Genomic DNA, 20,450 nt, shown 5'->3' with positions numbered 1-20,450 from the left:
GTTAAGTTAAAGGGTTAAAGTTAGAGTTAGGGAAAGGTTAGCTAACATGCTAAGTAGTTGCAAAGTAGCTAAAAAGTAGTAAGTAGTTGAAGTTGCTCATTAGCTGAAATTGTCTGTGATGAGATTCAAACTCCATACCAAATGTCACATATCACACTAATTTGAATGTACCAGATTTAAAGTTACTATGTTATGACTAGTCTATGAGACCATGCTGAGAGAGAGGCTACATAAATCCACAAGTTGTCCAGGAGTAATTTAATATGAACAAAAACTAACAATTTAAGGAATAAAAAACAGGGAATGGATAATAAAATAGAGAGAACAAATAAAAAAACAGAGGGAATGGATAAAACCCGAGGGAACTGATTAGCCTGGCTGTTTTAACTCCCTATCATTATCCCCAAGGGACTCTGTAGAACCTGGTCCACTGCTAATAGACAAAAGTTAAAAACGTTCAACCATTGAAGTTAAAAGAGGAAAGCGAAAGTTGATGTTTCTTTTTTTTACACACCTTCATGAGAGTTTCACTTGGTTTCACTTTACATTATCTATATGTTATATGAGTTAATTGCGTTTTGTTAGGCTGGTAGGCCATCATTTGCTGCATATCTGATAATCAGCGAAGTCGAATTACACACACGTTACCTTGATTTATCCAAACCTTGGTGTAATTGACCCATTTTTTGGGTTGTTTTGGAGGATGTGCATGGGATGGCCACGTCTAGGGTTTCCACTAGTTACCACAGTCACAAAGTCAAAATTGGCTATAGGCTATCGTAAATATTAATGAAAAGAAAAAGCGTTAGGCATATGGTTAGCAGTATGGTTAAGGTTAGGGTTACGGGTAGGTTTAAAATCAGATTTTAAGAAGATAAATGGTAGAAATGGGCGGGGTGTATTACTTATTGGTTGTGGTAACTAGTGATGACACAATTCTAGGGCTGCCACACCTAGGGAAAGGCCTTAGGGCAAGTCACGAGCCAACCTAAAGAGGATTTAGTCTATCAAATTGATCTAAAAGTCCATGATTAAATAGCCTAGGCCCAAACCTATGCATATAGGGGCGGCAGGTAGCATAGTGCTTAGAGCGTTGGACTTGTAATCGAAAGGTTGCAAGCTAAAATCCCTGAGCTGACAAGGTGCAAATATGTCGTTCTGCCCCTGAGCAAGGCAGTTAACACACTGTTCCTAGGCCGTCATTGGAAATAAGAATTTGTTCTTAACTGACTTGCCTAGTTAAATAAAGGTAAAACAAATATATATATATAGGCTACATTTTTTTGTTTGTTATACACAACTCCACTGAAGAATGGTGCAAATCCTTGTTGCAGACAGACTAAACATGTATTAGTTACTCCTAATAAACACATCCAACAGAAAATGTATCTTCTACTTTTAGAAAGGTTGTGGGACTGTGGTTCGGGCCGGGGGAGGTTCTGGAAATGTTCGAGTTTAGCCCTCAGGGTAAACGAAGCAGAGGCTGTTTGGAACCAATGGGAATGAAGCATCCACTCCCCTCGCTCTGTAACTTTGAGTTCAGTTGGGTTGGGTGCCGCCACAGTGCAGTGCAGTCTCGCGGAGGGACATTGGATTGGCTCGGAGGAGTTCTATGCTCCACAATAGGCCTATTGTTTTGGTTTTATTTTGGGGAGTTGATGTTTTCTTTTCAAACTTGTATTTCAATTTACTACGGCTTTCTTACAAGTCTCCACACTTCTGGAGGGTTTTATTAGGAGAGTGAAGGAGAGCGGTGCAGGATGAATGGAACTACTTCTGAGAAGGCGGCATCGAGCCTGTCGTCTGATCTCCACGCCACAGTGAGCTGTCACCCGGGCTCCAATGATTTCCCGACGCTGCCAATGTCTTCTCCCATGGACATGGGGTTCTACAGCGGCCAGACGATGCACAGCCACCACGGCTACTACCCCAGCCACTGCCAGTCCTACTCGCAACCAATGAAGCCATACTCGTATCATCACCATTACAATCTCCATGGGATTGGGGTATCGGGGGCCTACATTGCAAAATCGGAATACCCTTATCCCCATAAGCAATACGCTCATTATACCCGGGACATACAGTCACATCTCCAAGATATCGGTAAGATTTTACGCATGAGACGCGTTGCCATTTTTGGTGAATAAAGAGTTGTCTCGAAGTTATGTTTATTAATAGTGTCAATGTGGCCCATGTTAAATTAACCATCCCAAATGCGTAGGCTATCGCTTATCGACAACGAGGACCAACCTTTATGCCACATAATTTAAATGGGCCTATTTAAATTGATATGAATCGAATATACATTTGGTCAGCCTAATATTGGTGTTAGGCATTAATTTGGGGGGAGTTCAACGGTTTCGAAAATAGTGTAAGTTAGCCTACTACTGATTTTGAATAATTGATCAACTAAATTAGGCCTACCTACAGTATTATACATACATGATTACATTGTGCATGTTTATACAGTAATTATTATTCAACATGTCCTCATGTGGGATATGAATTCAAGACCTCTTTGTTCATGGCATTCAGAACTTCCTACTATGCCACCATGTCTGTGTAAATGACTGAGTTCACCTGTATTCCTACACTGGACTTAAAAGTAAATCTCAGCTTTGTATAATACACTCAAGAAATACTATTATATTTATCATAGTGATTCAGGAGTAACATTAAAACAGAATAATATGCCCCACCAACATTAGACAACTATACAGAAAACCCTCAAAATGTTGAGATAAGTACATACATGAAATCAATGATGAAAGAATAGTCAGATTAAATGATAGCAGTGCAGATGGCTGTCTTTTGCTAAATGCAGAGATGTATTATGTTAATTAATCTGTAGGAGACTGTGGCACAGCAGAAAGAGCAGCACAACCCAGGTTGTGTAGTTCAAATCCCAGGTGGGGTCATGTTGAAAAGTCAGTAGTAAGTTTACAAATGTTGAGAGATTGGCCTGGAGAAATGTAACCACTCTCAAATTCATAGACAGAGCTATTGATCCATGATATCACAATTATAGTTTTAACCATGTTTTCAGGCTATACAGTGTTTTTTTTCTCATTTATATTGTTTACAAACATTGGAGTCAAACAAGCTTGTATTTTGGGTTCTGATGGGGTACGACAGTTGATCTAAGCTCATGAGGCCTTTATAAATTGTATTATACAAGAATCAATGGGTATATATCATTAATTGGTCATTAAAGTTCAAACATGTATGTAGTTAATAAGGATTCCAGATTTAAAATCCCCATAGCATTGCATTACTTCCCATACAAAACAAGTTTCACATGTGAAGTAGTGAAAACATGTGAAAACAAAAGAGACACTTGAGGTCAGATGTTCAAATGTGAAAAATGTTCACATGTTTTCAATATAGAGTTCACATTTTAACACCACCTTTTTACATGTGAGGAGAATAATGTTTTCACTTCACATGTGAAAAACTTTCAAATGTTGTCACGTGGAAATTTTGCCTCCCCATATTGTCAGATTTATTTCATATAATATGTTTTCATATGTGCTTTCATGTTATCACGTGTTGCTTTTACTTGTTTCACATGTTATCACATTTACTTCACGTGATAACAAAAAATCTGTAAGGATTTTTTTTTTTTTTTTTTGCTATTCTGCTTTCTAGGCTGCAAAGCTAACAACATGTGATGTGTGACAACTTATAATTAAAAGAAAATGAGCTACCCCATTTGTATTTTTGTAAAAAAAATCTGAAAGGTATCAAACAGTCATTCTGATTCCCATGTAAAATAGCCTTTTGAGTGACTAAAATATTACCCATAATATTCGTTTTGGATAGAAATGCTCAAAATATGAAAGAATTGTTTTCTCGCTCATAGCTAACCACTAGGAAGTTTGAAAAGACAGGCAAGTGGGCGGGGAGCATATATGAGCTCTCAAGCAACTTGGTTGCACTGAGCAGTATTGCAGTAAAATCATCTCAAGCAAATTTGCTGATATACAAACAACTCAAACAACATTGAAATTGCATTAATGATGTCAAAAATGTTTTATACATTTCCCGTTTGGCATGTCTCTTGTGATGCGGTTCACAGCAGCACTAACGAATGTCTTGACTTGACAACTGCGTCAGAGTTTTGAACGACCCTTCCCTCCCTTTTGTTCCATGATGGCTGAAGACCTAGATAACCGGTAGTTAGCTAATGCCAGACACAGATGAAAGTGTAAACATGAAAGTATCTTTGCCATATATAAATATGGCAAACTTTTAATTATATTTGCTGATACCCTACCACCAAATGTCGGCACAGTAAAGTAGCTATCTAGCTATATAAACCATGTGTAGCCGATGTGAAATGGCTAGCTAGTTAGCGGGGTGCGCGCTAATAGCGTTTCAATCGGAGACGTCTCTCGCTCTGAGACCTTGAAGTAGTTGTTCCCCTTGCTCTGCAAGGGCTTTTGTGGAGCAATGGGTAACGATGCTTCGAGGCTGGCTGTTGTTGATGTTTGCAGCGGGTCCCTGGTTTGAGCCCAGGTAGGGGCGAGGAGAGGGACGGGGGCAAAACTGTTACATTGATGCTGTTGACCCAGATCACTGGTTGCTCCGGAAAAGGAGGAGGTCAAAAGGTGGCTGAGTAACCAATGTGAAATGGTTAGCGGGGTGCGCGCTAATAGCGTTTAAATCAGTGACTTCACTCGCTCTGAGACCTTGAAGTAGTTGTTCCCCTTGCTCTGCAAGGGCTGTGTCTTTTGTGGCGCGATGGGTAACGATGCTTCAAGGGTGGCTGTTGTTGATGTGTGCAGAGGGTCCCTGGTTCGAGCCCAGGTAGGGGCGAGGAGAGGGACGGAAGCTATACTGTTACACATGCCCATTTGCAACCACGCCTTCTCCGATGTTGGTTACAAGGCGGTAAATTAGGTAAGAGAAAATGAAGGTGATGATACCCTATCCCCTTAATAATCCCGCCTACTGAATCCAAGTGTTTGACATGGGGGAGGGGACCAGTAACTTTATGATCAAACTTACATTTAAGTCATTTAGCAGACGCTCTTATCCAGAGCGACTTACAAATTGGTGCATTCACCTTATGATATCCAGTGGAACAACCACTTTACAATAGTGCATCTAACTCTTTTAAGGGGGAGGGGGGGGTTAGGAGAATTACTTTATCCTATCCTAGGTATTCCTTAAAGAGGTGGGGTTTCAGGTGTCTCCGGAAGGTGGTGATTGACTCCGCTGACCTGGCGTCGTGAGGGAGTTTGTTCCACCATTGGGGTGCCAGAGCAGCGAACAGTTTTGACTGGGCTGAGCGGGAACTGTACTTCCTCAGAGGTAGGGAGGCGAGCAGGCCAGAGGTGGATGAACGTCCGTAGATCTTGAGAGACCTGAAAATAGCTGTGCAGCGACGCTCTCCATCCAACCTGACAGAGCTTGAGAGGATCTGCAGAGAAGAATGGGAGAAACTCCCCAAATACAGGTGTGCCAAGCTTGTAGCTTCATACCCAAGAAGACTCAAGGCTGTAATCACTGCCAAAGGTGCTTCAACAAAGTATTGAGTAAAGGGTCTGAATACAAATATGTAAATGTGATATCAGTTTTTTATTTGTAATAAATTAGCAAAAATGTCTAAACCACCTCTTTTTGCTTTGTTATTATGGGGTATTGTGTGTAAATTGATGAGGGGAAAAAACAATTAAATCTATTTTAGAATAAGACTGTAATGTAACAAAATGTGGGACAAGTCAAGGGGTCTGAATACTTCCCGAATGCACCGTAGACCTACAACCGGACGCACAACACATATTGCATGGAACATGAACAGTTTGACTTCAGACCACTTTTTATGTATCAAAAATGCCAAACATGTTTGTTTGACTTGATCAATGTAACAATGTAGAAGCAACAGTCATACTTTTCATACATTGGTCATCATACTTTGATCTGGTTTCATCCAAATATCATCCAATATCATGAATTACATGATTTTGACTGTTCATGCCCTTTAAGATGAGCTCCCAGGGGATATACTTTTTATCCTACAATTCAAATGACCCATTGGGCCTAGTCTACTTTGATTGTTTTGCAATAACACACTATGCTATTAAGCTCTTAAATAATATAAATTGTTCATATGGCCTAGAATGCAAATGAAAATGTTGCCTATTCTATAAACGCAAAAGGTTTCCTTATTTTTTTCAAAATTGGTTTTGCAAAGCAGCTGAAACCTTCACATTTGAGAGAGAACTGCTATTGTGTTTGTGTTGTCATTGGTAATTTTAGTGTTGTTAACAATGTTTAGGTATCCAGGCCCTATAACATACCGTTTAGCTGGTAGCATTGACATTCCAGGAAGAATCTTTCTCTTCGAAATTGGCCCGGGGCTAAGCCCAAAGCCACATGCATCAACATCAGGTGTCACGACATGTCAGTCTGGCACACATTGCTTTTTGGCTCAATAGCCTGTCTTAGAGTTTTGACTTGATCACTCCATGTTAAAACACCACAAACAATACATGAAGGCTAAATAGCCTATATACTCGATGCACCAATCATCTTCTCTCATTAGTGACATATCCCATAATAGTGTGTAATATCTTGGACAGAGACATTTTGTGCACCAAACCCTGTTTAGGCTATTGAGTAAAGCCTATTTCAGAACTGGTAAAAAAATGTAAGGCATAATCATATTTTTTTTAAATGATGTTGACTTATAAAATATGTCATTAATGAATTAATCTGTTATCATAATACTTTTTTTCTGTAGGCATAGGCCTATAGCCTACTGTTGAAGCCCTCTGTAGGTCTAGTGTAAATGTATGAGCCCTTCAAGTCCTTTAGCCTACTAATGCTCTGTTGTCATTTTTCATTTTTTAGTGAAAGAGGAACCAGAGCCTGAGGTGAGAATGGTCAACGGAAAGCCTAGAAAAATCAGAAAACCTCGCACCATATATTCTAGTTACCAGCTCGCTGCGTTGCAACATCGCTTCCAGGGAGCTCAGTATTTGTCTCTTCCTGAGAGAGCCGAACTAGCGGCTCATCTCGGTGTGACACAAACACAGGTGAGGAAGCCACATACCACTGTAATGACACGCTGTTGAGAGATTTATATCTCTATGATTTATGTTATTTTGTCTAATAAAACCATGAACTATACTGGCATCTTTTTGCATACTGTAATTCTACACTTAGTGAATCATCTGAGATGTTATAGGTTTTTTATCGCTTTTCATTTTCAAAAGTATGTGGTACATTTTCACAACTCTTAGTACAAAACGCAAAACAGATATTCAAAAAGGCAGTTGTTTTAAACTCTTAACACATGTTCAATTGACTTAGTACAACATACAAAATCATAGTCACTTTTTCACCAAACTTAATTAAATGTTGTTTTTTAAAACTTTTATTTAAGTAGGCAAGTCAGTTAAGAACAAATTCTTATTTACAATGACGGCCTACCCCAGACGATGCTGGGCCAATTGTGCGCCGCTCAATGGGACTCCCAATCACAGCCGGATGTGATACAGCCTGGATTCAAACCAGGGACTGTAGTGACACCTCTTGCACTGAGATGCAGTGCCTTAGACCGCTGCGCCACTCAGGAGCCCAACTTAAACAGTGTTTCATCTAGAAATACATGTTTCACATTGCAATACATGTTCATATAAAGTCATTTCCTTTCACAATGCAATACTCACATTACTTTTGATATGATTCACTTTTCTTTTGTTAAAATACATGTTACTATTACTTAATCTGACTGTTCTTAATTGATGATCATTTAAACATTTGGTAAACCTATACATTGTACACGTAAACTGGTTTGTCTACTACAGATTTTAAGAATGACCTATTAAAAAGTATGTCTGTAAAGTATAAACATTAAAAATATGATATATACTCGAATGTACTACTATGATGATGACTATGATTTTACTTCACAGTAAATGTAAAAAAATCTGATCAGTGATGTACTGTATGTAACAAATCAAGGTTTATTGGTCACGTACACAGATTAGCTAATGTTACAGCAGTTGCATGAAATGCTTGTGTTTCTAGCTCCTACAGTGCAGTAATACAATATCAATACAATACCAATGCATAAATAATCCAGAAAGTCCAAAACAAGAAAGAAATGCATTCCCTATACAATAAAAATGTATCCTAAATGAAGTTTGCCATGACAAAAGGTTTTTCCCCAGGTACATGAACAATGAGGATAATTACTGCAAATTCGATGAGAACCTATGGCCAAATGCTCAAGACAGGCTTAATGCAAACTAGTGTCTGCTAAAACATATTTCTTTCATTTCTTTCATTTGAGTACATTGTGAAGATGTCTTCAATCATCGTACCTTTGATCACACATGGGATAGAAATGATGGACATTTGATGTGTAGTCTATTTTAATGGGTAGTGCAAGTGTATAGCTTAATGTGGAAACAGTGTCATTGTTATTTACAGTACTGGAGCATACTACATTCAAAGTACAAATTTGAAACATGTATCTTACAATTCACCACATACTTGTCAAATTTATACCAAAGTGATAAAAAAGCAGTATTGTTTATATTATATGTCAAACCACCGGGTTTATTAACCTCTTCCTGTTTGTTTTCATATCTGGTAATTGATAGCTTCATTTATGGATCTAAGTTTGCATCTGGATTCCAATTTCAATGCAACATAATTAGGTATATTCTATTCTAATAAGGCCTAGGGTGTCAATATGAAATTACAACACTTTGCTAGGTAATACATTTTTAACTCATACCTTCACATTTTCTGGTACAAACATCCCAAACAACCTGTAGCTCAAATATGTTTTCTTCCAGGTCAAGATCTGGTTCCAGAATCGGCGTTCCAAATTCAAGAAGCTGTACACAAACGAGGAAGTTCCACTGGACCACAGCCCAGGAGCCAGTGACTCTATGTCCTGCAATTCACCCCCATCCCTGGCCATTTGGAACAGTAGTATACCCACAGACCCTGCCACTAGAGAGCAGGCTCCCCAGCCCTCCCTCAGCTCCTCTCTATGTTATGTGGAGGACTACACTCATCACTGGTATCAACAGACCTCACAGTCACGCTCACAGCACTCAGGACTGGTTCTTCAGCACACAACACCACCAAAGAATATGGGGGCGGTGTACTAATTCAAAACGTATCGGAACAAACTGTGGTCCAACAACATGGCCGCTCATTGGAAATAAAGCCTAGAGGGCTGTGATGGGATTTGTCTGCCAATAGAGAGGGCTGAAGTTCACAGACAAGTTGGGAAACATGCACAAGGACTTATTGTCTCTGTTGTTCCTTTTGGATTCAAAACAGAGGAACTGAATACAAAAAGAATGGACAAATCCATGTTCTGTTTAGATGGATGTTTAGAGTGATGAGTTGCTAATATTATCAGTGGCTCATTTCACTCTGTTGGACAGATTTGATATGAGAATGGATGGAATAGCAGCCTATTTGGTGGCACTTTCCTTTATAGTGGAACACTGTGGGACCATTAACTGAACATATTCTTTGATCTACAGCTAATCAAATATATACTGTCAGTGCATTCAACACCCTTTGTTTCTTCACAATATGAAACACCCACAGATACATGGAAGTAGTGTGTACCATTTTCATACATTCATAAATTATACTTGCCATTTCTTGCATTTATATAGATGTAATTAAGGCTCAATTCACATATTGAGCCATACAACATCTTATTACACAATGGTTCAAAACAAAACATCTCTTGGAAGTTGCAGACAACTATAGGAAATAAAAACGTGTATTTGGTACTTTGCATTTGCAATAGATTTTTGGTAAAAGCCATAAACTCAGGTTGTTATTTATAATGTAGCCTATTTTATACTCTATTGATATGTTAATAGAACTTCAATGTGAGAACTTTAAAAATCTAATTGTGACACTTTGGTGCCTGAGAAACACATATTTTATAGTTAGTCTTTTGAGTGAATAATAATGTTTTTGTTTTTATTAATTCTATTTACACCAATTGAAATTATGTAATATTTACACACACATACACACACACAGATGTAAATGACCCCTTGAGATAACATTCAAATCTTGTTTCCATAGACTTCTTTATACAAATGATCCAATGAAACAGTTATAAGGACAAAATGGAATGGAATAAATTATATATTAACAGTCCAGACCAATAAATATATAGGCGCTTAGAGCTTGATCTCCATTGAGATGGAATCACATGTTATATATATATTTTTTAAATTATCACGTTGGTACTACTTTCACAAGTATGTGGTGAAATTTTGAAACTTTAGTACAAAAACACTTGCAACACAGCCAGTCTTACATTCAAAACCTTTCATAGTGCATTCATTTTGTTTGTAAACATCTTTCACCACACAACCATTGATCCAAAATATATGTTTACTGTGAAATATAATTAGTACATTGGTTTAATCACAAAAACACAACATAATGATATATTCTCAATTTAGTTATTTTAACAACCATTTAATCTAATACCAAAACATGTAAGATACATGTTTCAAAATTGTCATTTGAATGTAGTATGCTACAGTACTGTAAATTACAGTACATTACACTGTTTTACATTCGGCTATACACTTGCACTACCCATGAAAATTGACTGAACATCAAATTTCCATAATTTCTATCCCTTGTGTGATCAAAAGTGTGATCATTGAAGACATCTTTCACAATGTAATCAAATTAAAGAAATTAAAGAAACAATCTTTAGCAGGCACTAGTTTGCATCAAGCCTGTCTTGAGCATTTGGCCATAGGTTTTGATCGAAATGGCAGTAAATATCCTCATTATGCATGTACCTTGGGAAAAACCATTCGGTCTAAATTGGTCTGGATTGGAATCCTTGCATGCCTCCTCTATGGCCAGAAGGAGGGTGGTACGCTCATGGGGATGGCAATTATACATCTTCCATCTGTATTGTAATCATGTATTGTAATTTGCAGTACTGTACTTATGTATTTGCAGTGGTCCTGTATGTGGCTCAGTTCATTAAAGCATGGCACTAGCAACACCAGAATTGTGTGTTCGATTCTCACTGGGGTCACATACCAAAATGTGTGGACTGTGTCTGCTGCATAAATGGCATGTATTACAGTACTCGCTTACAGAAAAATGACATGATTTCAAGTTTTGCACATGCAACATTTTATTTTTCATCTGAAATTTCACATGTGAAATAATGTGAAACCATGTGGTTTTGGAATACTTCACGTGATGATATTTTATATGAAATTTCACATGTGGATATTTTTCACGAGATTTCACAGGTGTTGCCCTGCAAACAAAAATGTGTGGTTAGGATGTCTCCGGAACGTCACGCAGTCACAGTGTTTTCAACTGAGATATTAGACACACTTTGGCTGTAACACCCTGATCTGTTTCACCTGTTTTTGTGATTGTCTCCACCCCCCTCCAGGTGTCGCCCATCTTCCCCATTATCCCCTGTGTATTTATATCTGTGTTCTCTGTCTGTTGCCAGTTCGTATTGGTTTGTCAAGCCTACCAGTGTTGTTTCCCTTGCTCCTGTCTGCTATAGTTCCTGTTTTCTTGTTTCTCAGTTTTGACCATTCCTTCCTGCCCTGACACTGAGCTTGCCTGCCGCCCTGTACCTTTTCCCCACCTATCTGGATTACTGACCTCTGCCTGACCTGAGCCTGCCTGCCGTCCTGTACCTTTGCCCTACCTATCTGGATTACTGACCTCTGCCTGCCCTTGACCTGTCATTTTGCCTGCCCCTGACCTGTCCCTTTGCCTGCCCCTGTTCGAATAATAAACTTTTGTTTTTTCGACACTGTCTGCACCTGGGTCTTACCTTAAACGTGATATTGTCATACATAATTACACTGTGAATGTTTATTTATACAATAATTATTATTCAACATGTCCTCACCTGGGATTTAAACTCTTGGTTCATGGCATTCCGATCTTTCTGCTATGCCACTGATTTCACCTGTATTCCTACACTCTGGACTTCAAAGTAAAACTCAGCTTTGTTACAAATACACACAAAAAACTATTATATGTATCATAGTTATTCAGGAGTAACATTAAAGCAGAATAATATACCCCACCAACATTAGACAACTATACAGAAAACCCTGAAATTGCTGAAAGAAGTAAATTATATCAATGATGAGAGAGTAGTCAGATTAACTGATAACTAAAATAGCAGTGCAGATGACAGTCTTTTGCTAAATGCAGAAATGTATTATAGGTAATGGATATGCAGGGGACTTCTGAGAATTCTACAGACTTTCTGGCACAGCAGAAAGATCAGTGTACCCCAAAATCCAGAGGTTGTGAGTTTAAAATCTAAGTGGTGTTAGTCAGTACTAAGGGATCATGTCAAATGTAATGTTTACACTATTTTAGCTGAACAGTTACCTGAACACTTACTTTAAAACCCCCATACTATTTCATTACTTCCCTTACAAACAAACACTTGTGAAATAGCTGTTTACACGTTGAGCTGAAATTTTCACGTGAAAACAAAAAGAGACACGAGGTCAGTTGTTCACATGTAAAACCATATGTTCACATGTATTTAATGTAGTGTTCTCATGTTAACACCACCTTTTCACATGTAAAGAGAATAACAGTTGTTAAAATGTACCGCATACCTGTGAAAATTGCACCAAAGCGATAAAAACAACTGTAGTTATGTTAGATGCATCATGATATTTTTCATACAAGGGTTCCTTTTGAAAAGTTAAGGACCAACTGTATTTGGCGTCTCATGGGTTAAGTGTGTGAGGCAGATAGACAAACTATCTGGCTGAGTCAGTGAGGAGCACATGCCCTGGTTTTAGGAAGAGCTGCCTGCTTGTGAAGAGACTGTGGGAGGTGACAGGCAAGCAGACACACTGGAGTCTCTGGATTTTAATAGCATACTGCTGAGAGAGAGAGAGAGAGAGAGAGAGAGAGAGAGAGAGAGAGAGAGAGAGAGAGAGAGAGAGAGAGAGAGAGAGAGAGACTCAGTTAAGGAGTGGGAGAAAGACAGTTGGAAAGAAAAAGCGAGGAGGAGACTGTGACGAAATAACTGTCCATCTCCGAGAATCCTTGCTTGCTTCAGACGCTTGCATACCGACCAAGAGTAACAACAGTTTATCTAATGACGGGAAAAGAAAAAAGGAAAAGGAGAAAGGAAAAGTATAAAATAGGGATAGATCGACATCCAAGACTCAGAGAAAAGGGTGATATTAAGTTTAAATTTGCTGCACCTGATACGTTATTCAATGTGTACTTACTTTAAAGTCATGTATTATACTTTATGTTGCAGGAGGTTCAAGCCTGGGGTTGAGTATAGCTATAAAGTATGGTTTATGAGAGGTGGATCCCAATATGACACTACTGCACCAAAAATAATTTAGAACAGCACTGACTGTATTGCTGTGGTGGGGGAAATAAAATCATTTAGAACAGCACTGACTGTACAGCTGTTGTGGGGAGAAGAAAATAATTCAGTCTGGAAAATTAAAGGTATAACAAATACATTACTATCCAAAAAAAAGAAAACGTATTAGAGGTATATTGTGAAAATCTAAATTTGCATAGTGGAATACAATATTTTAAATGGCTGTATATTGTTAACCTTAAAATAGTAGTTCAAAGGCCAAGTTGTCAGCTGTGCCAAGCTAGTAAGAATGCATAGATCCAGTCTTCAACATTAACTAAAATTGATAGGGATTACCTTTCTTTTAAGTGACTTACTACAGGCAGATTCATGATTCTCTGCCATCTTCCTTTGATCCAAGCCAGCTGAATTTCTTTTATGTTGAAAGCCAATCATTGGGGTAAGAGTCATTGAAGGATGGATACTGACAATCACTCCTGCTTTCATTTTCCTTTTATTATTCAAGAGCTGGAATTACTTTTCAGTTTGAAGTGTATAAAATTCGCTATAGAAGTTTACCTTTATGCTGGAAATCTGTGCCGATCTAGCCCTACTTGGACTGGATTGGTTTTCACTTGAATGGCACATGATGGTGTCACAGGCTTGATGAATGTAAATACCTTTTAGGTCCTTCAATTCAAGGTCATGTTTTCCATGATGTCACTGTGCTCTTTGACAAACATCAACAACAACAAAACTAAATGAAATAGTTAAAGATAATATGTATGTCACCCTGATCCAGTACTGTCCTTACTATCATATATGTTCATTCATGCTTTTTCTTCTGTTATGAAGGATTGACACATTTATATAATGGCGTGAAATTAGGAAGTAGATCTATGTCTTTTTGGGCTGTGCTGAATTTTTGGTTTCTGTTTATAGAAGCCTTTGCGCTTATCTTATTGTTAAAGACCTTTCAAGTGACAAAGAAAAATGCCTCTCGGCAGCCGCCGGTAACTCTGAAGATGCGGAAAGACAAGGTGATGACATCACCTGTCGCAAGCATAACGGGAAAACTCAAAAGCGGAAGGAAAGTTTGTAGCTGTTTCCTTCCCCGCCTCAGGTCATAGTCCCCCATCTCTCAGCTCACTCACCTAAACCAGTCAAGCAACGAGACCAATGTGATGTGCTTTACCTCCGTTCATCTGTGTGAGGAAATGCTTATTTTCATCTCACAGTACATAAACAACATTATTTTTTTATCCTTTTTTTAACGAGGCAAGTCAGTTAAGAACAAATTCTTATTTACAATGATGGGTTAACTGCCTTGTTCAGCGGCAGAATGACAGATTTTTTACCTGGTCAGCTCAGGGATTCGATCTAGCAACCTTTACTGTTACTGACCCAACGCTCTAACCACTAGGCTACCTGCCGCCCCTCTACCAATGACTCTAGGGGAAGAACATTATGAATGTTGTAGTTAGTAGGAGGAGCGCTCCCTGGCTCTGTGTGTGGGCCTCTGGTCTCTCATGCCTCACTCAGCAGGCTGACTGGACGCCTTAAGCCTTAGGAGATATGAGTTGATTATATGTCTGGTGTGTGGGCCGAGGGGGTAGCATTGGGGTTTTATCCCACCAAGCAACTATGCACATTCAACATTGTCATGGTAACTGAATCGTAAACGAAGTCGGACATGATCGATCAGAATCCACCACATTTGAAAAACAAACAAACAAAGTCTGTACACTGAGTTTACCAAACATTAGGAACACCTTCCTAATATTGAGTTGCACCCCCTTTTGCTCTCAGAACAGCCTCAATTCGTTGGGGCATGGACTCTATAAGGTGTCAAAAGCGTTCCCCAGGGATGCTGGCCCATGTTGACTCCAATGCTTCCCACAGTTGTGCCAAGTTGGTTGGATGTCCTTCGGGTGGTGGATCATTCTTGTTACACCTGGGAAGCTGTTGAGCGTGAAAAGCCCAGCAGCGTTGCAGTTCTTGACACAAACTGGTGTGCCTGGCACCTACTACTATACCCTGTTCAAAGGCTCTTAAATATTTTGTCTTGTCCGTTCACCCTCTGAATGGCACACATACACAATCCATGTCTCAATTGTCTCAAGGCTTAAACATCCTTCTCCTCCCCTTCATCTACACTGATTTAAGTGGATTTAAGTGACATCAATGATGGATCATAGCTTTCACCTGGATTCACTTGGTCAGTCTGTGTCATGGAAAGAGCAGGTGTCCTTAATGTTTTGTATTCTCAGTGTAGTAGGTGCAGCCACGGTCCACGTCTACGGTATTATTGGGAACCAGTGTGGGCAATGCTAATTGTCACTTACACGAGATAGATGCTAGAATCCATATTCCCACTCTTATTCTCACAAGCAAACCTATGGGGGGTTATCTGGAAGATGATTGGGTGGTTGGGTGAGAACTAAGAAGCACAGCTGAGGAGGACAACATCCCAGCTTACAGATGTCAGGGAAGGGATATGGTTTCACTCCAACCACAAACATCACTCACCACAGTCATTTTCATATGGGGAAAGAAACACACAAACTGGGATGGAAGAGGCATGAGAGACAGCTGTGGACTTTTCGCTGGCCCACTGGCCCCTGGAGTATTTCTTCTCAGTGTTGATGTTTGAAGCAGGGACACTTTTCTGCCACTTGCTTGGGGTGTTACTAATTGTAGATGGGGATGCATTGCACCTAAGGTTGGGTTGGTTCCATGTCGTTTCCATATTTATTCTGCCACCTTGCTCTGACCCCTACCTCTCCTTCCACAAACCCTAAACGTAGACCTCTTATTCATTATTTAATTATAGATGTGGTCGAGATTAGTCGTGCTGAAATGACTGTACCTGTGATGTTGGCCTACCTGTTTAGGACACTTTTCCCAGGTTGGAAGTTATAGGTCTATCCATATTCGTAGACATTTCCAAAATAATTAGGACAGAATTTTCTTGCTTTGCGTGCACACCTGTGTCTGTGGTTCACACACCTGTATCTCTAGAGGTTAAAAGCATTGGGCCAGTAACTGAAAGGTCGCTGGTTTGAATCCCCGAGCCGGCAAGGTGGAAAAGTCTGCTGTTCTGCCTTTGATCAAGGCAGTTAACCCCAACAACAACTACTCCCCGGGTGCTGATAACATGGACGTCGATTCAGAGGGGTTGGGTTAAATGCAAAAGACACGTTTCGGTTTAATGCATTCGGTTGTGCAACTGACTAGGTATCCCCCCATTAGCTAATGAGCCCTGCTAAACATGCGTGTCATGCTGCCACCTATGATTAGCTGCAACAGACAGGAAGTAGTGGAAGCATGTGCATGCAGAACGAGGGGACAACATTAGCACCCATGTTTGATTTGGGAAGGGGGGTCAATTCTTAATTAAGAACTGTTTTGAATAGGTTTGTTTCTTGCGCACTGCTTTGTAAATGATGCATAATTAATATAGTCCTAAACCATCTACCGATTATGGATAAAGGGTTGCTTCATGTGCTCATGGGAAATGGCAAACTGGGAAGTTTGACATGAATGTGTTCACGTGCCTTTGAAGTCGGAACAATTCTTCAACCAATAAGATTTTAGCTTGATAAGCTAGCTAACATTGCAAATAACTAAGTTAGATAGCTTGCTTAACTTTGACATAATGGACAAACTATCTATATTTTCCTTATTGATAACGTTGTAATTGTCAAAAACGTATTTGTCATCTTTTGGTTGAAAAGGAAAAAGGTCAGTGGTGAAACGTCACAACTCGTCAACTCGGGTAACAACATTTTCTCTGTTTCCCACTTGTAATTCCAACTTGGAGTGTTGTTCAAGCAGTGGTGTGTATTCATGGATGGCAAAGGAAGAGCCAGGCCTCCCCAAAACATTTACCAAGAAAAAAATAGGAGAAACATCTTTCGTCTCTGTGTTTCATAATTTTACTTCAATTGGCAAGAGGCTAAATGCATCTCACCGGAGAATGCATCCGAGCATGCGAAACAGCGCCCCTCTGTCTCCGCATGTGTCGGTGTTCCTGGACCATCTATCTGATGCTGTCTGGTCCACAAGATTATGACACTGTTGCCGCCCGCAGCATTGAATGCAAGGGAAGCCAGCAAGCATTTGGCCTCCCCTTGATAAAAAAGTATAAAATAATAGCCAATCAGCGTTAAGGTAAACTGAGTGAGCTCAACTGTGAATGGTCCAGGAACACCAAAAAAAGTGTCAAGGGAAGCCAGTTTGGATTTGGCGTCACTCCCATCATCGCATCGAGAGCATACATCACTGACAGAAACATCTTGAATTGTTGCATCTCCTTGTGTTGTTGTCCTCCAGTGGCTAGCTAGCAAAAATTGTGTCCTTTCCTAAATTAGCCATGGATGAAGAAAGGGATTTGGACTTGTAGTTTTACTTAATTCTCCGTACCGGCCAAAGATTATAACGGTGATTCTGATCCAGCCATTAATCCATACATTGTGCCCCTGGCCTGAGAGTATGGAAGTTCAATATGTAGCTAGATGTACAGTAGAAGGCTAATGTTAACTAGCTAACATTGCCCATGAAAGTAAGTTAGGTTAACGAGCAAGCATTTTAGCCAGGAAACTTAAGAAAACAAAAAATAAAAGAATGTACTGTATGACAGAGTAATAGTCTGTTTCATCCACATGAAAGAGAGGAGGATGGCATTGGAGTTTCTCTACAAGTAGGGTGAGTCAACATGTTTTTCTACTTGCACGCACACACGCACGCACCTGTTAGTGAGCATTTCTCCTTTGCCAAGATAATTCATCCACCTGACAGGTGTGGCATATCAAGAAGCTGATTAAACAGCATGATTATTACACAGGTGCCACTTGTGCTGGGGACAATAAAATGGTGGCGGTGGGGTTATGGTATGGGCAGGTATAAGCTACGGACAACAAATACAATTGGATTTTATCGACGGCAATTTGAATGCTCTTGCCATTCCTCCGCCGCCATCATCTCATGTTTCAGCATAACAATGCATGGCCCCAAATCGCAAGGATATGTACACAATTCCTGGAAGCTGAAAATGTCCCAGTTCTTCCATGGCCTTCATACTCACCAGACTTGTCACCCATTGAGCATGTTTGGGATGCTCTGGATTTATGTGTACAACAGCATGTTCCAGTTCCCGTCAATATCCAGCAACTTCGCACAGCCATTGAAGAGGAGTGGGACACTATTCCACAGGCCACGATCAACAGCCTGATCAACTCTATGCGAAGGAGATGTGTCACGCTGCACACCAGATACTGACAGGTTTTCTGATCCATGCCCCTACCTTTTTTTAAGGTATCTGTGACCAACAGATGCATATCTGTATCTATTCCCAGTCATTTGAAATCCATAGAATAGGGCCTAATGAATTTATTTAAATTAACTGATTTCCTTATGAACTGTAACTCAGTAAAATCTTTGAAATTGTTGCATGTTGGGTTTAGATTTTTGTTCAGTGTAAATCAATAGTTGTTTAGTGGTCCGAAAATGTTGTAAACATTAACTTGCTTTACCATTCTGTAGGTCATGTAACTGTTCGTTTCATGCAATATGCTTTATGGACTTGCTCTCCGGTTTTGTGATGAATCAAACGTGTGATTGAATTTATTCTGCCACTGTGTCTTCCTTTTGTCTCGGCCTTTAGGCCTGTATATCACGGTCGTAATGCATATGAATTAACTAATTGGTTATAGAGAAAACAACGCAATTATCATAATACATAGGTTGTAATATGGCTTTTTTCCCTGGCTTCCCCAGTGATTTTACCCACGCACCGCTACTGCGTTCAAGTAACATTTCCCACTGGGAACTAGGAGCTTCCGATAACTCCGGTAGCACGTGCCAAAGCCTACCTTCAGACCAAGGTAGGTCGCAGTGGTAATATTGTGGTCAACACAATATAACGTTGTTAGCATATTTAGCCCTGAGTAGCCATTTGGGGAAAATAATCCAACCGCACATTGACAACCACCGAGCTATAAGAAAAGAGTTTTACAACACTTTTCAACCACTTTTTTATTTAATTTAACCTTTATTTCACTTTTTTTTAATTTAACGTATATTTTGTTCAATAAAATATTTCGAAGCAAAGTTTTAAAAAGAGGGGCAAAGTGCTGTTATTTAGACCGATTTGCCTTATTTGTCAACTCCCGCACAATTTTTGTCCTTTGCATCCGAGTGCTGCTGTGGGATCTTTGCTTGTCTTGACCAATCAGATTCACGGAAATCGCAGGTAGCGCGGGCTGGACAAAGCTCAAGGCTTACTTTCCTCTGGTATTTATTTAGCAAGCATAATAACACAACACTCCCGACATACACAAGCAAAGACTATTACATAAATGTAGCAGCCAAAACATTAGCGATCGTACATGCTGTATTGCCTGGAAACTAGACAATTCTGCAGTCTGATCAACTGTAGGCTACTAACAACAGTAGCTGCATAGTCTAGCCTCCCTCTAGCTTAGGTAACGTTGTGTAGGCTTATTTATAGCCCATTTGGTTGTGAGAAAATGTGAATGGATCAAATGTGGTTTATATTCAAACTTGGGCTGACTAGGCCATTTAGGATTTTTCAGTCCAAAATTATTAACTGGAATTAATCAGTAAACACAATAGCTGAAAGACTGTGAGTACATGTTTTATTCAGCCTACAGTTGCATATGGCAGGACTACACGATGCAAATCTGCATAAAGCAAGCTCAGCTCTGTGTGTTTTATTGTCCAATCATGTTACTTTCTCTGTGTACGTGTATAGGAACCCTCCAGTCCTTTTAAAATATAATTCAGATATTAGCAAGTACAAGGTTGCTGCAGTTGACAGGGTTTTTATCCTCACCAAAGCCAGTTTTCCCAGGAGTTTTTAAAAACCCACGTGACCTGATTAGAAAAACTCTGGTCCCATCACAGCCCATATTAAACCTTTTTTACAAGAGATGAATCATGTATACAGTATAAGGCATTGACTTTTACGTGGATAGGTTACAAGATCAAGAAAAACTACGGGCCCCAGAATTGTTTTATCGCCACACCACTCTTGGACATGTGTTGCCACCTTTGTGATCAATAGTTAGTCCTA

At 39.6% G+C, this 20,450-nt stretch overlaps 1 protein-coding gene across 1 annotated transcript; it reads left to right on the top strand.

The window, feature by feature from the left end:
- Positions 1-1,545: 1,545 nt before the first annotated feature.
- On the top strand, positions 1,546-11,810 carry LOC139578818 (homeobox protein Dlx3b-like). The gene is made up of 3 exons (XM_071406875.1): positions 1,546-2,103; positions 6,859-7,043; positions 8,817-11,810. Exons 1-3 carry the CDS (start codon positions 1,761-1,763, stop codon positions 9,135-9,137), a joined length of 849 nt encoding a protein of 282 aa, XP_071262976.1. The 5' UTR covers positions 1,546-1,760; the 3' UTR covers positions 9,138-11,810.
- The last annotated feature ends 8,640 nt before the right edge of the window (positions 11,811-20,450 follow it).

Source organism: Salvelinus alpinus, chromosome 6, assembly GCF_045679555.1.
Source record: "Salvelinus alpinus chromosome 6, SLU_Salpinus.1, whole genome shotgun sequence".
In the NCBI taxonomy this organism is placed as follows: Eukaryota; Metazoa; Chordata; class Actinopteri; order Salmoniformes; family Salmonidae; genus Salvelinus; species Salvelinus alpinus.
This window is presented reverse-complemented; position numbering and strand designations above follow the sequence as displayed.